Source organism: Alligator mississippiensis, chromosome 13 (assembly GCF_030867095.1).
Source record: "Alligator mississippiensis isolate rAllMis1 chromosome 13, rAllMis1, whole genome shotgun sequence".
Taxonomy (NCBI): domain Eukaryota; kingdom Metazoa; phylum Chordata; order Crocodylia; family Alligatoridae; genus Alligator; species Alligator mississippiensis.
The window spans coordinates 15773540-15791830 of record NC_081836.1 but is presented as its reverse complement, the minus strand read 5'-3'; the positions used below and the strand labels follow the sequence as shown (position 1 = coordinate 15791830).

General features: G+C 46.8%; 1 protein-coding gene and 1 non-coding gene across 5 annotated transcripts in view; one reads left to right on the top strand and one right to left on the bottom strand.

The window, feature by feature from the left end:
- MEGF6 (multiple EGF like domains 6) overlaps positions 1-18291 on the top strand; it is a 317639-nt gene that overhangs the window by 264137 nt on the left and 35211 nt on the right. For all 4 annotated transcript variants that reach the window (XM_019493982.2, XM_059716481.1, XM_014605793.3 and 1 more), the window contains 8 exons: positions 3815-3937; positions 5555-5677; positions 6800-6967; positions 7712-7843; positions 9570-9698; positions 12232-12360; positions 12490-12624; positions 13005-13139. In XM_019493982.2, coding sequence (XP_019349527.2) covers positions 3815-3937; positions 5555-5677; positions 6800-6967; positions 7712-7843; positions 9570-9698; positions 12232-12360; positions 12490-12624; positions 13005-13139 — 1074 coding nt within the window. The remainder of the gene's footprint in view (positions 1-3814; positions 3938-5554; positions 5678-6799; positions 6968-7711; positions 7844-9569; positions 9699-12231; positions 12361-12489; positions 12625-13004; positions 13140-18291) is intronic.
- On the bottom strand, positions 5146-5216 carry TRNAG-GCC (transfer RNA glycine (anticodon GCC)). The gene has a single exon. It is a non-coding gene; the product is annotated as a tRNA-Gly (tRNA).

The window sequence follows — 18291 nt, the reverse complement described above, 5'->3', positions numbered from 1 at the left end:
AATCCTCTCTGTTTCCAGCTCTCACCCAGGCATAGGAAAGCCCTTAACAAGCAATCCTCTTGTGGAGTGTGCAGACCAAGTTGCAGAGCATAAGGGTCTAATATTTTAGTTCATTGGAGCAGTGGGTACTCAGTGGGCACATCTACATGTGCACTTTAATGCGCAGTAGCCTATATTACTGCACATAAAAGCAGCATGTAAAAAAGCTGTGCGATTACGCTAATGCTCAGTTAAATAGGCTACTGCGCATTAAGTGTCACCTAAAAATTGGTGCTACTGTGCATTAGTGCAGCGTAATGCATATTAATTTAGTACCTCGCATTTGAGGTACTAAATTTAATATGCATTAGGAAAAGCACATTAATACACCTGTAGATGTGCTCAGTGTGTCTGAAAATTAGTCTTTTATGAACCCTGCTTGAGGTCACACAGGGAATCAGTGAGGGACCTTGGAAGAGAACCACACAATTCTCACACTTTTCCCTTCTACTCAACCACTAAACCATGCTTCTTTTCTAGTTTACTTTCTGTTATGAATATTCAGTCCCTTCCTCACTAGGGTGGATTCATACCTTGTCTTTAAAGATGAACAACAAACCCTTTTTAAGGTATACAGGTTGTAGCCGTATTGGTCTAGAGGAAAAAGCAATCAGGGCTCATGGTAGAGGTGATGTCTTTTATTAAACTAACGAAGATTTTTGCAAAAATCTTCTTGGTCTAATACAGGGGTGGGCAATTCTTTTGGACAGAGGGCCGCTTACTGAATATTGGCAAGCCATCGAGGGCCACGTGACAGGTAGCCCAGGGCAGATTAATATTAATTTTCTAATAAATTAGAAAATTCTGGCCGCAGGCCAGATAGAATGGCTTGGTGGGCTGCATCCGGACCCCGGGCCGCATTTTGCCCACCCCAGTCTAATAAAAGATATCACCTCTACCATGAGCATAGGCGGCAGAAGAGGTCGGGGGGGCTAATGGGGGTCAGCTCCCCCAAATGGTGGGCAGCAGCAGACATTGCTTTAGGACAGCCTGGCCACGGGCTGCTGCACCGGGGGGAGGGGCAAGCACACTCAGATACCTTGCACACTCGCAGCCAGCCCAGCTGCACGCAGGCAGGTAAGTTTCTCTTAATTTTGTTTCTGTATCACCCTGGGCTTGGGGAGGAGTCAGGACAGATCAAGGCCTCCACAGTGCAAGAGAAACTAGGGTAAGGGCAGGGCAAAGCCTGGCCCCTGGCCTACTCCCTGCTGCACTGTGGGGATTATCCCAGGAGCCAGTCCGGCCGGGGCCCCATTCACCATGAATGGAGCCCGGCTGGACCAGGTCATGGGACAGTCAGAGCCTGGTGACTTGTCTAGGGGCACAGGTGGGTGGCTCCCATCACTGTGTGCACCACTGGGGGCCAAAGGGGAAAGGGGGATTTCCACCCTCCTCTCGGCTCTACCGTGCCACATTCCTGGATGAGCCTCCAGGCTCTGATTGTCCCATGACTCAGCCTGGCTGGGGCTCCGTTCACGGTGAATCGTGCCTCGGCTGGGCCGGGTCATGGGACAATCAGAACACGGCACCTTGTCCAGAGGCGTGGTGCTGGGCAGCCACGGGGGACTGGGGAGCATGTGGCCCCCTGATCTTTGCATGGGGCAAGGGCGGGCTGCAGCTGTGAGCTGCACTCTACTTCCTGCCTCCGCGCCTTGCTGACACTCCTTTGAAAGCAGCACAGCATGATGCCATGTGCCTCACTGCTCAGCTCACCCAGCAGCGGGATGCACATAGCGCCGCCCGCCGCTTTCAAAGCAGCTGGAGCAGGGAGGTGTGGAGGCCTCCGGCCCAGTGATGCAGCCGAGGCTGACCCACGAGTGGAGCGGGTGCATCCAGGGCTGAGGCCAGTACATCCGGGGCTGGGAGGCAGCCAGGTCCGTTGCAGAGTCAGGCAATGCCACTCCCTCCCTTCCCCCTGTGGCCCTTTCTCCTCCCCCTGCAGACTTTCCAATGGTGGGGGGCTATGCTCAGCCCCCTTCTCCCTCCCAAAGTTTTTTCTTCCTCTGCCTATGACCATGAGCCCTGAAAACCTTTTTAAAACATTCCCAGACTATTTAACAGTAGTGTAAGAATGATGTTGTAGTCATCATGGTCCATAAATTATGAGAGGGAAGGATTTTGTAGGGTGATATCTTGTATTGGGTCAACTATGTAGCTGGGATAAAGTTAGATGAACTGTCAAATGCAAGACATTCTTCATCAAGTGTCTGATCACAGGAAGCTGCAGTGCTTGGCTTCCTGTAAGCAGAGACCTGATGAAGAATGTCTTGCATTTGAAAGCTTGTCTAACTTTATCCCAACTGTATAGTTGGTCCAATACAAGTTATCTCCCTAAGCATGGGCGAATCTAGGATTTTGAAAAAGGGTGCACATGGTGTGGCACATCGTCCCATATAACACAACATATATTTCTCCTGTTAAAGAGAAACTAGAAGCTTTACTTATACGGTAGGGACTTAGCACTATATTATTCAGTCTTAAGATCAAAGCAAAAAGCAAATATTGGAATGTGCACTAATTTCCTAGAGTATATCTAAAGTTTAAAAAAAATGAAGCATAGGCAAAAGTAGTCACAGAATATTGTATCATTAATGCTGTAGTCATTATAGTTAAAGTTAAATCTCTTATTCAGTTTCATAAAACAAAATCTAGCATTCTTGAGGGTCTTGACATTGCCTCCAATACTTCCCTGTCAGTTATTTTTACACCTGAGTTAATATTACTGTGCCCGAGTTAAGGTTCCTAAGTAGAGTTAAACAGTCTGCAGGGCTGTAAAATAGAAAAGAGACATTACCAGGAAGGGCTGCAGAAGAAAGGATAATTTGAATAGTAAAACATCAGGACCATTAGAAAGGGGAGAGACATTAACAGGAGTCAGGGAGATGATAGAAGTCAATTGGCTCTCTCAGCACTACCTGACTAGAAATGCAGCCAGCCTTTGGTTTGAAAGTTTGGGTAAAGCAGGAATTAAAGGGTAGGGGAGGTGCAACTGCTCCACTGCCTCTCCCCCCGATCTGCCTCTGAACGTAAGAAATCCTTACCTCTTGCAGACTATTTAAGACTTAGTTGAGAAACAGAAGGCTTTTGGAGAGATACAACAGCTGGAGAATCCAGATGGAACATGGCATCTCTAACAGATTTGACTCTTTCTTTCTCTTCCTTATCTGTGGCCTCTAGGGCTCAGGCTTCTTGGCCTGACCCACTGCACCTCCTACTCTGTTGTGGGTTGGTGTGAAGCAGGGGCATTAGCTCAGCACTTTCTGGGTCAGGGAAGGGGAAAGCAGGACACAGTTTCTGTTTTAGACGGTATTTGCTAATTCCTGATTTATTTATTTTTTTTGCAAAAATATTTATTCTTACAGATATAAATATATATATACACACACATATATATATGTATATACATACACATATATACACACATGCCTGTACCTCTCCCAACTTGCCTTGTGACCAATATAGGTCACTTGGCAGTCCAAAACACACTTTTACAGTCGCACCATTCTCATTCCAGTTACACTAACTGCAGTGTGCAGCCATGTACCTACACTCTCCACGGCCCCCATGCCTGTAGCTTCTGGGACTGATTTTGGATCTCAGAGCCTCTTGTGTGACCGATGTTTTGCAGGTTGCCTTTAAGCAAAACCACAGGCCAGAGAATAGAGCTATGTCAGCTAAACTGCAACTAGAAAGGTGTTAACAAATACAGTGTGAGCTCTCCTTGACACTTTCTGCAACTCCCACTAACCAATGTCCTCTGTTTTGTTTTATCTAGATATTGATGAATGTGAAAGTGGCTCCCATTGTTGTCAGCAGGACTGCAGCAATTCCCCTGGTGGCTATGAATGCGTTTGCTATGCTGGCTACAGGCTCCACACTAATGGCTGTGGCTGTGATGGTAAGCACCAATACTTGAGAGACCATGGGCGAGAAAGGCACTAGCCCCAACTCTGTTTCATCCTTTCATTCTCCTGTTTTGGGCTTATAGTTATGGTAAATTAATGATAACTGCTGAGTGGGATCTGGGAGCTTATTTTTATCAGTTTGTCTTAGATTTTTAGGAGGAAGAGAAAAACCAAACATGTGAACCAGACACAAATTAGCTACTCCATAAAATCAACTAAAGAACATTAACAAGCAGTACTAGCAAAGCTCAAATCCTTCCCAGAATTTTCCAAAGATCAGGCATGTTAGTCTGGGCCCATCTCTACCAATGATTCATGCAACTGTCATTTTCTATTGCATGTAAATGGATAGTATTCTTAATAATTTTGGCACTGAAGTGGCCCAGGCAAGTACCTGTGTGACCACATAAAAACATAATTGGGAAGAGCATGACTCATGCAAACTCTTAAGTGAAAAAGTATGTCATCCTTCCAAATAACCCTAAAGAGCTTGGCATTTCTTCCAATTATTTCCTTCTAGCTAATGTCAGCTTTCCCATTAGTTCTGTATGAATAGCTCATTTAGCCAGTGAGTACAGTAAGCAGGTGTACTGTGGGGGGTTTGCACTTCCTAATTATACCCTGGTTTGTCTTGAGCATAATAGTTCAACACCATTTGATGTTACCAACTAAAAGAGTATCCAGTTAGCCCAGTACCTTCAGGCTGGGAAATGGTGGAACTGATTATTAAAACTCATTGTCAAACAACTGTGGTTCATTTGTCACAAGCTTTGTTTATTTTAAAAGAAATATCCACAGTTTTTACAGAAGTTTAGGGCTGGAAGGGACCTCCTGAGATCATCAGGCCCAGCCCCCCTGCTCTGTGCAGGAAAGACTGCTGGGCTCAAATAATCCCAGCAAGGTGTGCGTCCAGTCTCCTTTTGAAGATCTCCAGGGTAGATGCCTGCACCACACCACTCATGTCTGGTCACATGAACTGTAAAGAAGTTTTTTCTTACATCCAGTCTGAAAAGTTCTTCTAGGAGTTCATGACTGCTGCTTCTGGCTTTCACTTGGAACAGTTGGTGACTAGCTGTTCACCTAGCCTCTGATATATTTGTAACTTGAGAAGTTAAGGAATGAGGGAAAGTTACAAGTGTGTATTTTTTGTGAAGGACTACCTTCAGCTGCAGAGGTACACAAAGTATTCACCTACAGTACCTGCATTGGCTGGGAATTGAACCCAGGTCTCCTACATGGCAAGCAGGAATTCTACCATTGAACCACCAATGCTTGGCTTTCAGTTGCCAATGCTTGACATGTTGCCTGTTTAGAGAAGAGAGCAATTAAGAGGATATCTGTTTATCTGTGGGGATCTGGAGAGTAAATAAAATGCTTCCGGTAGGAGGAATGGCCAGTATAAATCCGTTCTAAGGCATGGTGAAAACAACACTGCAGTCCCCCGAGCCATCAGCCTACACTTTTCCTCAGCACAAAGTTCCTTTCAATTTAGAAAGAAATAGTGAGACTTGTCATCGGCCTCTGAGTTTTAGGTGGACCTTGGTGTCTGAGCTGAACCAATTCCTCTTCGGATCTGAACCTACAAGAATATTCCCTTTTGTGGCTTTTAGATGTGGATGAGTGCTCCTCAGACAATGGTGGGTGTGAACATACCTGTCAGAATCAGGTGGGTTCTTTCCAGTGCAGCTGCCAGATTGGCTACAAGTTGGATGAAGACCGGCGGAGCTGTATTTGTAAGTGGCATCTCATTTTCTAGAGATAATTAGGGAATGATACAAAGTGAGAACGCACATACTCTTTCTCACCCTTTTCTCTCCTTTGCACTGCTTTCACTTTGAGTAATCCAGGGGCTATCACTGTAGAGAGGTCCAAAGTGAGATTTCTGAAGCAGCGTAGGGGATTTAGACACATGCCTTCCATTAGGGATGCATGTTTATGCTTGTATTGACTGCTCTGCCTGCATGCCACAGCAGAAATGTAACCCCTTTTTTGAACCCTTTGGAGCTGTGGAGAAAGCCATCATTCTTGACATCAGCTGCTCCTGTGAACCCTCTGCAGTTTACAAAGACATCAAGAAAACTATTTCCTTGCTGTCATGAATCTTACCTCCTACCAGAGCTCCCAGGGTTAAGATTTTCAAACCAGTCTATAGGATTTGGGCACACACTGAGGTGGTAGCTGGCTTTAGAGGATTTTCTCTTTGCTATATGATGGCGCAGGTCCTGGTAGCAGCGGAAATGCTGTGCAGAGGCCAGAAAAGGTTGAGAAAACAGTTAACAAACACGAGATGGGCTGCCAAGCATCTTGAAGTTTAATTTTAGCCAACCCATTTTCACTTCACTTTCTGTAAGAAACAAATTTTATTGGATATTTCAAGGTGGTTGTATTTGGGTTATAAAAACTAAATTAACAGTAAAAGTAACTTTGCAGCTGCTCGAAATAGCTGTCAGACTGTTTAATTTAGCTGTCTCCTGGCAAATCAGCTCTCCTTGTAAATATATAAAATATTAGCTTTTTCTTTAGATTTTCTAAGGTATTTGGATGATAGGAATGATGTGGGTTTCTAGACTAACCAAAATGAACATGGGAGAGAAAGGAGAAATGGGAGAAGTAGAAAGAAGGAAGGAATAAATCACATTCCTCAATTTCCCCCAAATTTGCCTGTAGATCACAGGACAAAAGAGTGCCTCTTTAAAGCCTCTTTTCCACTAAGTCAATACAGAGCCATCAGCTGTAGTCAGATCTTCTGCTGTTTCCCTAGCGTAGTTTTTCTCCAGTTCATCACTCCTTCCCTCCTGTCTGGGCCGCTCCTGTTTGACTCGTGATGTGGATAGAGCTGTTTGCTGTTTCTCCAGCTCTAGGTGACTCCATAGAGGTTCTGGATGGTCAGCGCCTCATTATGTACCCTCTCCCTCATGTCGCCGTCCTGCGTGATGAACTCACACAGCTATTTGAGGAAGACTATGAGTATGAGGAAGAAGAGATGGAAGCAAGAGGAGAGCACACGCTTTCAGAAAAATTTGGTGGGCAGCAAAGCTATGTGACAAATCACTTCATTGATGCATTTAGTAGTATTAGCACATTTGGGGCCAAGTTACATGTTCAACATTCAGGTGACTCTATCTGCGCAGAGACTGCATTACTGTGCACAGTGTGGGGAAAGCAGTTTCTATTTACCCAACACAGGTTGGGGAGCTGAGCTCAATTGGCATTGACTAATAGTTGTTTGTAAATGGAAAACTAGACCCCCCCCCCCCTTAGTTCTACAGATACCATCAATTATATTATTAAAATCTGAGCATGCACATTCATAAAACAGGGCTGAGAATTTTTTCCTTAAGGTCTTCAGCTGTTTATAGTTAAAATCTTATCTAGGCATGCTGGCTCATTGCCAGAAGAAGAAAATGAAACATCCATTTTTACTATTGCAAATTCAAGTGCATAATATGTCACCTCTGAGGAGACACCCAAGGTGAGACCTTTGGCCCCACTGATTTCAATACTGTCAGGATTTCACCCCAGAAACTCAAGGGTCTAACTGGTAATGACAAGAGCAGTCTCAAACAATGGATCATTTCTGTGCTCTGGTGTGCATTCCCTGACCTACTCCCCTTGACCCCCCAGCTCCATTGAGTCCCATGATGCTTGGATGTTTGCAGCAGATGTTATGTTCTTGAGCCTTGTGGGTCTGACTGCCCAGCTGCCCTCCACAGGTTGGTGAAGCAGCATATAAAATCCCATGTCCTTGTCTTCTGCTCTTGTTCCAGTTTGCTTGGAAGACACCTTTGGGAATGACTGCAGCCTGACGTGTGACGACTGCAGGAACGGTGGGGCGTGCAATGAGGAGCGCACTGGCTGTGACTGCCCGGAAGGCTGGAGTGGGATCCTGTGCAATCAGAGTGAGTGCCAGTGGAGACAGCAGGGGCTAGGGGAGAGACGGGGGGGGGGGGGGGGGGGGGGGGGGGGGCTTTCAGGTCTCTTAAATGTCCTTTCCAAAAGCCAGTCAAAGAATAGTGAGAATACAAAACCCCAGCCAGCCACAAATAGCCAGCCCATTTGCCTGTGTTTGTTGGGTTTATATTGGCACAGCCTGGGCTCCAGTCACCAGACAAAATCCCCAGTAAAGTTCCTCATTCCTTGTTATCCTATAGATCCTCAGGGATTTCAGTCTACAGTCCAAGCCTGCAAGTGTGTGTATTTGGCATTGGATCTGAGCTCAGCGCCTAGACTGTGCACATAAACCTATTGGCAGTGAATTAGGCATTTTACCTTCTTTAAGACTCAAAACCTCTTTAAGACACAGATGGGACTCCTTTAAATTCTTCCTCTCCCTCACTGAGCTTCTGGCTTGAAAGCTGTTGGCTGTTTGAGCGAAGGAATTCATTTCCCTTGTGCCTGTTAGAGGTTAGGCAGAACTGACCCTGGTTATCTGATGCCTGTTTCCAAAGTTGGCTATTAGTTGTTATCTGTAATTTCAGTTTGAGATACCACTGTCAAATTTTGGCTTCCCAACCAAATCCCACTTCGTGTCTTAACCAACTAATTGGAACTGTATATTCAGGGTACTGTAAGGAAAGACTAGGTTCATACTTGCACGCATTAGCAGAATTCCACGCTCCCTAGGCCAATTTACTCCTAATTAAGTCATTTTAGGAAATCTCAACAAGATTCAGACCTTTGAACTGCAGAGAAGAATGCATAAAAATGAATAAAAAGTGATAGAATCTCACTTGTATCTTTGGCAGCTGGATTTCAGGATTTGTTGTCCCACAACTCATATCTTTCAGCAAGAGCATGTAGAGCCAAAAGAGCTCATTTCCCCAGGGTTTTCCTTCCTGTAGGGTGGTGGGGTCACTGAAGAGAAGTGGAAAAGAAAGTGGAGCAGTTGGAGCCATCTGAAGAGGACCAAACCTCTGAACCTTGTTCTACTTCAGCTATGGTTTTTTATGCAATAGTTATGTCAGTTGAAGTTTTTAGCTCATTCTCATTGCTGATGTTGTTGAAGAGGTATGCTGAGTCACAGAAAACAAGATCCCTACCCAGGAGAGTTTCTAGTTTGGTTCAGATACAGTGCCTAGGAGACCAGGTCAATGCAAGAAGGGGAGAAGGACATAGCTGACCTGGAGGTGAAAGGAGGCAAGCAGCTGACTGTCAGTTAATGCCAAAACCTGTAATGTGGCCTTGTGCCTGTTGGAAAATGGTAATTCATCAAAAGTGGATTCTTTCACCAAGGCACTTTTGGCTAATCTTTCAACAGAACAAGGGTATCTTCCTATCTGCTCCCCTGCTCAGCTCCTCAGAAGCCTGCTGGAAGGACTGCCACAGGTCTGGGAAGCCAGGGTTTCCATGATCCACACTTTGGGAGCAGCTCTACCAGTCAGATCATGCAAGGCTCAAGAAACTTAAAGCTTCCAAACTCCCAGAGCAGCTGCCTTATCTGCACAGACCTCAAAAGCTGAGCAGTTGACAGCCTGGGAAGTCCCTGCTTTAGCCAGGATCCTGAGAGTCAGGACTTCTGGCTCCCCAGGAAGGAGCCTGGAAGCTGGAGAGCCCTGACTAGAGCCCTATGGACCTCCTACATGGGTAACATTGCCTTTCTCCCCTCTTCCCGTCTTCTCCCCACAGCCTGCCCTGAAGGCACCTTTGGTCGAAACTGCAACTTTACCTGCCGCTGTGAGAACGGAGGCACGTGTGATCCCATGACGGGGACCTGCCGCTGCCCACCCGGGGTCAGTGGAGAACTGTGTGAGGATGGTATGAGCAAGCTTCCTAGTATCCTGCTCCATGCAGCCATGAGAGCCACTCTTTGCACTTGTCCCTTCCAGAGGGTGACATTGGGAGGGGGCTGCTTGTGGACAGAAAGATTTATTCCCTGGGGAGAATGTAACAGACTTCAGTAGCAACATCAGGCCCAACTGAGATTTGGCTAGACCTGCACGGTTGTGTGTGGGGTCATGGAATTGAGGCCATAACCTGGCCCAGTCCATGTACTTGCACATAAATGTGAACACACAATGCTTCATGCACAGCCTAAGGAGGGCTGGGACTAAAGTGGGTGTAAACTTTCAGCTGTGAGATGGAGGTGAGGGAGTCTGGAGCCCACATCTCTTCCCTGAGTGGGTGACTGTGGGCAGACAGATGCATTCTCTGTCTGAATGTCCTCACTTGCATAATGGGAACAGTGACACTAACCTATGCGAGGGGTCATGCTGGTTAATGAGATCATGTTTATAAAGCGCATTGAAGAAGGAAGGCATTTTACCAGGCCAGCATACATGGAGAGAGAGCAGAAGTCACAAGTGCTAGATGTTGTCCCTGCCTTGCTGTCTTGCTTGTTTGCTTCTTGCAATTAGATGAGTTTTAGAGAAATTTGGGCCAGAACAAGAGGAAGAACATCATTGCTTAGTTGCTTGCGAGTCTCATTCCTGGAGCATGCAGGGCCATTTGTTTGCTTTGGGAAGTACACATTACAGTGAGACCTGATAAACAGAGACCATAGCCAATGGTGATGCTAGTGCCTCGCACATCAGAGCATTATCATGGGGCATGCACCGCCATGTGGCTGTCCCAGTTTGACCTGGTACCATTTAACCCTTTGGTTTAGACCATCACTGTGTGTGATTCTGACCAGTGCCCAGGTTCCCACATCATCCTGAGTTTGGGAAATTTTTCTTCTTTTTTTTTAATATGAAAAGGTATGCAAAGAACCCCTGGACTGCATTGCATTTCTAAGTAATATTTCAGCTTTAGCAGCTCAGGAAGGAGCTTCTGAGGCAGTGTGTGTGATGGGAACTGACCATTAGGAGGACACAGACTCATGAAGGGACCAAATGCCGAATTTTTAGAAGACCGAAGAAGTGAGCTTTAGGTGTCATTGAAGGAAAAAGTTTGATAAAGGCTTTGATAACAGCAATAAAGGCTTTGAAAATAGTGGCTGCCTGAACTCATGAGACAGGATCAGGGCATTGATATGGATGTGTATTCATTTGCTTCTCACTTTGGAAGGGTTAAAATGTAGGGAACATAATAAAAAAAAGGAAGAAAGAGAAAACCATGGAAACAAGGAGCCAATAAGAAATTCACTCAGGATGACCTCACCCCAATGGTTAGGAACATATGGAATCCATTATGGGAGGAGGCGGTGATGTAAAGTAGAAATGAGTTCAGGGGGCACCCAGAATTTTTTTCCCCCTTTGGAACAAGGTGACTGAGGGGCTCCACAAGAAAGTAGGAAGGCAGGATTAAAGCAAACAGAAAGGGCCTGGCATATACTGCTGGCTGACATTTCCTGCTCCTAGACTGTCTGATATCCTTATCAGATGGGAGGAGAGTTGGGCGACTTATACCCATGCTGGCTGAAGTGTTCTGCTGACACAGGGTGTTTGGCATATGCTTCTAATAGTAAGTTCTTTAGCATAAAAGAAAATAGGCGTCAGCTGTTTTCCCTTAGTGTTGTTGTAAGCGATCAGCAGGGATGGCACAGTACTCTCCTTTTTTGGATATGAAGAAAAGGCCAAGCTGTTTGGAATAATACATTGGCTGTGGTCTTCCAGGGCAGGAACAGGTGCAGATACTTGGTGGGAGGAAGGTCCCACGCGGTTTGCTGGTGGAGATATTGTCTGCTCTGCGTGGGCATTGAAAAAAGCCACAAGGCATTGTTCTCCCAGTGGCCTCTACTCCTGACCTGGTGCTTCTGCCTCAGTGCCCACATTTCAACAGTTCTGTATGTTTCTAGTTACGAAGCACTTAGGGGGCAGTGAGGTGAGAGGGGCTACAGAGACAAATTATTATTTGGCAAACATGTTTCTCTACTTGTTTGCATTTTCAAAGCATGGTTCTGTCTTCATACTGGTCTGTCAGTGACCTGAAACTCAGGATGAGCTACTCCAGATCAAAGAGCTATCCATCACCTCCAGTATCCTGTCTGTTGTGTTGGCTAATAATACCTGAGACAGCCAAAATGCCTTTTAATGTTGTAAGCCTATTAACATGAGTGTGAAAAAAGTCTAGCCTTTCTGACCCCTACACCAACTGAAAGAGCCTGAGGTTTTTATTACTTGTATCAATATCTTTTCTTGCAGAGAACTCTTATCTCATCCATGGTCACAAATGTAATCCATCCTTTCTTTCCAATCTAGCTCTGCTGTTTGCCTGCAGTCCCAGTTTATCTTTGGGCATTGATTGTGACCCAGTCGTGTTCTTGGCAAGCTCTGCTGTGAGTGCTCCTGTCAATGATGGGTGCTCAGATGCTGATTGTTCTCATCAGAGGCTGTCTCTCTGTTCCTAGGCTGCCCTAAGGGCTTCTTTGGGAAACAATGCAGGAAGAAATGCAACTGTGCGAATAGAGGCCGGTGCCATCGGATTTATGGGGCCTGTCTCTGTGATCCGGGCCTGTATGGGAGATACTGTCATCTAGGTGAGTTTGTCTCCCCATTAGCACTAGACTAAGGTCCTTCTCTGGGTTCCCTCTGAGCAGACTCAGACCTGGGTGAGGATTGTGTTCAGTTGCTGAAAGCACTTACCAGTTGTTTTCCATTGTGTCTAGCTTGTCCCAAGTGGGCTTATGGCCCTGGCTGTTCAGAGGAATGCCTTTGTGTGCAGCAAAATACCCAGGACTGTGACAAGAAGGATGGCACCTGTCGATGCAAGCCTGGCTACCACGGCAAAAGGTGTCAGACCAGTAAGTGCTTAGGCATCAGGGGGCATTGAGGGGAGTACTTCCTGAAGGTTTGCACACCTCCTCACTCATTTTCTGGTGAAAAACCAGGCACTGCTGTGTCTCTGTGCAAGCACAGCCTGGTAGTTTGATTGGGGCAGGCCCTGTGGGCAGCCTCAGTCCCCTAAAGTGTCGGGTGTTGCACTGCTATCTCTGAGTACAAACTTCCTGTCCTTGTTTGCTGCGGCCTCAGTCCGGCCAGGCCTGTGATGTCAGGCTGGCAAGATGCTGAAATCTGGATGTTGGCACTCAGCAGAGCAGTCTCTGGTGCTTGGAGCCTAGTGCTCATTCCCCAAGCTGCCTGCTCACATGAAATGCTCTTTCTTTTTTCCAATTGTTAATAGAGTGCGATGCTGGCTATTATGGGATTGGCTGCAAGAACAACTGTAACTGCCACCTTGGGGTGGCCTGTGACCACGTGAGCGGAGAGTGTCAGAAAGAATGTCCTGCAGGCTTCTACGGAGAGAACTGTGACCAAGGTACACACATGAGGCTGGGGTAGTGGGCGTGGAGGTGCTCTACAATGAAGAATAAGCATAAATGACATCCCTCTTGTCAAGAATTCAGCTCACTGCTTTGATGGATGCTACACAGCTTAGATATTGCAGCAAAGGAGGCAGCCTAGGATCTTGGAGAAGAGTGGGGCAGGCTATGATCCCTTCCAGCTAGGGACATTTTATTATTATGTCTTGTGTTGGTGTGACTGCAGTGAATGGGACCTGTTTAAAAGCAATACTTATCCCATTAATGGAATACAATTGTTAGAAGAGCACAGCCAGTAACTTTTTTATGTCCTATGGACAGAGGGTAAACATTTTCCAAGTCACTTCAGTGCCCCTCAGCAATTTCAAATCCAGCATCCAACACTGAAGCCCCAGAATTGTGTGCCTCTGCATGGGTCTGGCTTCTGCATGCCTACTTACTAAGCAGTTACACAGCAGTGCACACAATTTGCCCATGCCTGTACTCTAAAGCTCAGCTTCTTTGTTTCCTTTTATCTTCACTAAAGTGCTGGTGAAGTTCAGGAGCATCTGGGAAGTTGTTCTTTCTGAGCTTTCAGGCAAGCCTCCATCCCAGATTCTTAGATTCACTAGTCCAAGTCTCCTTTTTTGCCCATGCAGAGACTGATCACTCTCCAAGAGCCAGTGGAAGATCCCTAGCAGGACTGAAAGAAAGATTTTGCAAGTATTCAGGTTTCCAACCCCACTACAGCAGATCTAATAATGACCTGAGCTCAGAAATGGCTTGCGATGAAAAAAGAACTGCCCCAGGCAAGCCTGCATGGAAGCACTGAAGTCTCTTTAAAGCGTGCAAGGAGGAGAGTCATATATAATCATTCTTAATTAGGGAAGCAAGACCTCCATTTGCCTTTCTCTTGCTTTATGGGAACTTTTACTTTTGTAGATAGTATGGTTGTCTTTTTTTTTTTTTTTCCTCCTTTAAAAGCTCTTCATTTTCAGGCAATCCATCCTGGCTGGAATGGTAAGTCATAGTAAAGTAAAGTAGTAAAGTTTCTTTGATCTGCAAGAGGAACAGAATATTCTTTCATTACAATGATATTAACAATTAGGGCTGTGCGAAACAGCACCATTTCATTTAAACTTCCTTTTTGCCGTTTCAAAGGGACAGTGTTTCTTTTCAGTTTCGAAGTACTGTTCCGTTTTGTTTCGTCTAAGCTGTTTCGATGTGTTTTGACATTTTGCCCATAAGCTATAATGGGGAATGACAAAAATCTCTATAACTTTGTCATTTCTTTCCTGATTCAAATGAAAACAGCAGGGATGGTAGCTCCTGCTCAGGCCACAAAACCTGTGAAGTTTCAAGGAGGTAGGTGCAGGGGTTTCTGGGAAACTGCACCTCAACTTGTTCAGAGGAAAACGTGTCATTTGTAAGTGTGAAGGCACAGAGAAAACTCAGTTCAAACAATGCTTTTTATGCTGTTTTTCCATCCCTTCACTGGGATTGAAAGGGACCTCAGGGAAGGATCACAGTCACTGACCAGCTACACAGTCAATATCAGAGCATTCTTCCCCCCTCTTCCCCCTCCCTCTCCTTACTTTCTGTTTAGCTGCAAGCAAGCCTGGCCTGGAAACTTGAAATGTTTTGAAACTTTTGAAACATTTCAAGTGCCCTCGTTTCATTTCAGAGCTTTTGAAGCCTTTTGTTTTGTTTTGATTTCGCTGTTTCAAGCTCGAAATGTGTTGAAACAGCTTTGAAATGAAACACCCGTCAAAATTTTGCACAGCCCTAATTAACATGTATCCTACTGCCCCCATCCAGTCCTACCCACAGGGTTCTGCTCTTTGGGAAAGAGAATTAGGCAGAGCATCACAACTGAAATTTGCAGCTCCTAGGGGAAGGCAACTGTAATACTGCCCTTAGCAAGGAGTGCTTGGCTTTCTCATTTTGTAAGAGATGTGCACATCACATTTGTGTTGCAAATAAGCTGTTAAAGTGAGTGTAAAAAAGCTGCAAGGCCCAGTGGTGCATGTTGGGGGGATTGTTGGGACTGTTGAGTTGTCAGGTGGGCTTGAAGCCAGGATAAATGGGTTTGGATGGCAGAGAGGGAAATGAACAGGGGATTTCATAGATTCATAGATTTCATAGATTTCATAGACATTAGGGCTGGAAGGGACCTCGGAAGATCATCGAGTCCAGCCCCCCGCCCAAAGGGCAGGACGTCAGCTGGGGTCATAGGATCCCAGCAAGATAAGCATCCAGTTTCATCTTGAAGGTGTTCAATGAAGGCGCTTGAACAACCTCCGGCGGCAGGCTGTTCCAGACCTTGGGGGCTCGGACAGTAAAGAAATTCTTCCTTATGTCCAGCCTGAAACGATCTTGTAGTAGTTTGTGACCATTCGTCCTCGTCATCCCTTGGGGCGCTCTGGTGAACAAACGTTCCCCTAGATACTGGTGGTCACCCCTGATAAACTTGTAGGTGGCCATCAGATCACCCCTGAGCCTCTAGATCAGATAAATCACTCTAGATAAATCACTCTAGATCGGGGCAGGCAAAATATGGCCCATGGGCCAGATCTGGCCTGCCAGGCCATTCTGTCCAGCCCATGGGGCCCCTAAAAAATTTAGAAAATTTATATTGATCTGCTCCTGGCTGCCTGTCAAAAATGACAGGAGATGGGGCAGTAGGACCCAGGGGAAGCCGGCAGGACCCAGCAGCAAGGCTGTTCTGGCCCTGCCCAATCCCTGCCCCTCACAACCAGAAGCATCTGCCTGCAGCTACTTTCACTGCTTGTCTGGGTGCCAGCTGGCTGCTCCAGCACCACGTGGCTCCTTGCTGCATCACTGGACTACGGGAGCATGGGGCTGTACCTCAGGGCCAGGAGCAGAAAGGAGTGTGTGTGTGTGTGTGTGTGTGTGTGTAGTGAAGGAGGGAGAGACAGAGAGAGAGTGTGTGTGTGTGTGTGTGTGTGTGTGTGTGTGTGTGTGTGTTCATAGGGCAAGTCCTACAGTCACACCCAACCATACACATGCACCCACACCCCACCTTGCACTGCCATACACGTAGACCCGCACATCCACATCCCTTCACACCACCCAGTCACCCTCCCCTCACACCCCACATATCCACACACACACCCACATGCTCCCTCACCCCACACCCCCACACCTATCCACCCCCCACAGACACCTCCCCACTCCCCACATACCCACACCCTCACAGCCCCCCACAAACCTATATTCACCCCCCATTCCCCCCACTCCCCCGGAATATAAAAGAGTAAGACTTCATTTTAAGCTATTATACTATCCCCTCTGCGTACACTACACAAACACATGTAGATCAGGACAAAAATATTTTTTGAAATCAAATGAATGAATGTTATAGATGTTTGATTTTTAGAATGTAATTTGGTATTTTTCTGGGTCTGAGATGGCAAGACTCCTTGCTGAAAGGAGTATTTCTGAGGGCAAGGGGAGGGAGTTCTGGTGGCAAAGGTCAGGTGTTAGGGTGCAGGACTTCTGGTCACAAGCTGGCAACCAGGAGGTGGGGCACCTGTAAAGGGGTGGGGCTACCCACTTGGCTCTCAATAGCTTGCCAAAACTTGGTAAACAGCCCTCTGCCTGAAATAGTTGCCTGCCCCTGGTCTAGATAATACCTAGTTCAATGCTCTGTCTCTAAAACTTCTACTCATGCCACTGTTAGAGAAAGGATACTAGGCTAGCTGGACCATTGGTCTGACCCTGCATAGCACTGCTGATGTTCTTATTTGAAAAAGAGTTTTTTCCAGCCTCAGCTTTGGTCCCCAAATGAGGGGCTGTTTTGTTTGGTGTCCCATTTCAGTTGCTGAAAGCCAGTGGGGTATATCCACGTGCTGTCATTCTCGGAGAGGGAAGAGAACCCCACAGTACTGGAAACACTTTATGCACTGATGGAAGTGACATTTTTCACGCGATCGGTCCCTTGAAAGTGCTCTATAGGTGTGCCCTGACAGAAGTGCATAGCTGAAGAGCACTTTAAAAGTGCTCAATTGTATGAAAAATTAACCCTCATTACATGAGGGTTCAGATGAAGGCACTCCAGAGTGGAGTGCCTTCATTAACTTTGGTCTGATCGAGGCTGGGCTGATGCAGCCCACCCCTTCCCCTGGTGCTATTTGCATGATGGGAGGGGGTGAAAGGAAGGGGATGGAGCTCTGGGCTCGGGTTTGCCCAGCCTGTGCTGGAGGAGGGGTGGGGGCAGGTGGATTGGAGCCCCCCCTCCCCTCCCCTGAGGCAGGGGGGCTCCAATCCACGTCCCTTCAGTCAAGTCAGGCAAACCCCAGCCTAGAGATCCATCCTGTCCTTTCCACCCCACCCCCCGCCCCCATCATGCAGACAGCACCAGAGCTGGTGTGGAGGCAAAGGGTGGGCTAGGGGACAGAGACTGCAGACATGCAGCTCCTCCTGGATTGGCTCCAAAGTGGAGCTCAATACCTCCCTCTCCCCTGCAAACCAAGAGGGAATGTCTGTTGGGTCAGGGGAAGGGTGTCACTATAACTCATGGCACTTTCAGCAAAGTGAGGAGCTGTACGTTTTTCAGCGCTTTTTCTGCTACTGTAGCAGAACTAGCCTCTGAGGATGGCTGTGGCACCCCTAGTGGCCACGCTAATGCTGCCTCACTGTAGCCTCCCAGTGTGTTCTCCCTTGTCACATTGCTTGCCACACCTTGGAGTATATGAATTGGGAGGCTGCCTCCCAGTCTTGGAGTGATTCTGGTTGCACCTAACTGATTGAGCGAGACGCTTGCTCCTGTTAGTCTCTCTGGACCTGCAGTCTGCTACCAAAATTGTTTTGTGCCCTGCTGGCACTTGTCCTGCTGGCATTTGCCCTACCATGGGGCCTCCACCTTCCCTGTAGCCACAAGCCAAAACCTCCAGTCTTTATCAGCCTACAGCAGTCCAAACCCCAATATTTTCTATTGTTTCTGGCTACCTTTCCCCAGGCTCTTATTCTGCTTGACTAGCCTCTCTCCAGCTCTCACCCTCCTGGATCTACTCAAGGTTCCCACTGATTCACCTCTGTGCCAGAAGCTCCATCTGCTAGCACAGCCTGGGCCAGACTGCCTGCCCTGGCTCCAGAACGGAGCTGATATCTCTCTGGGCTCCATCCCTTCTGGGTCAGGGGCTCCTG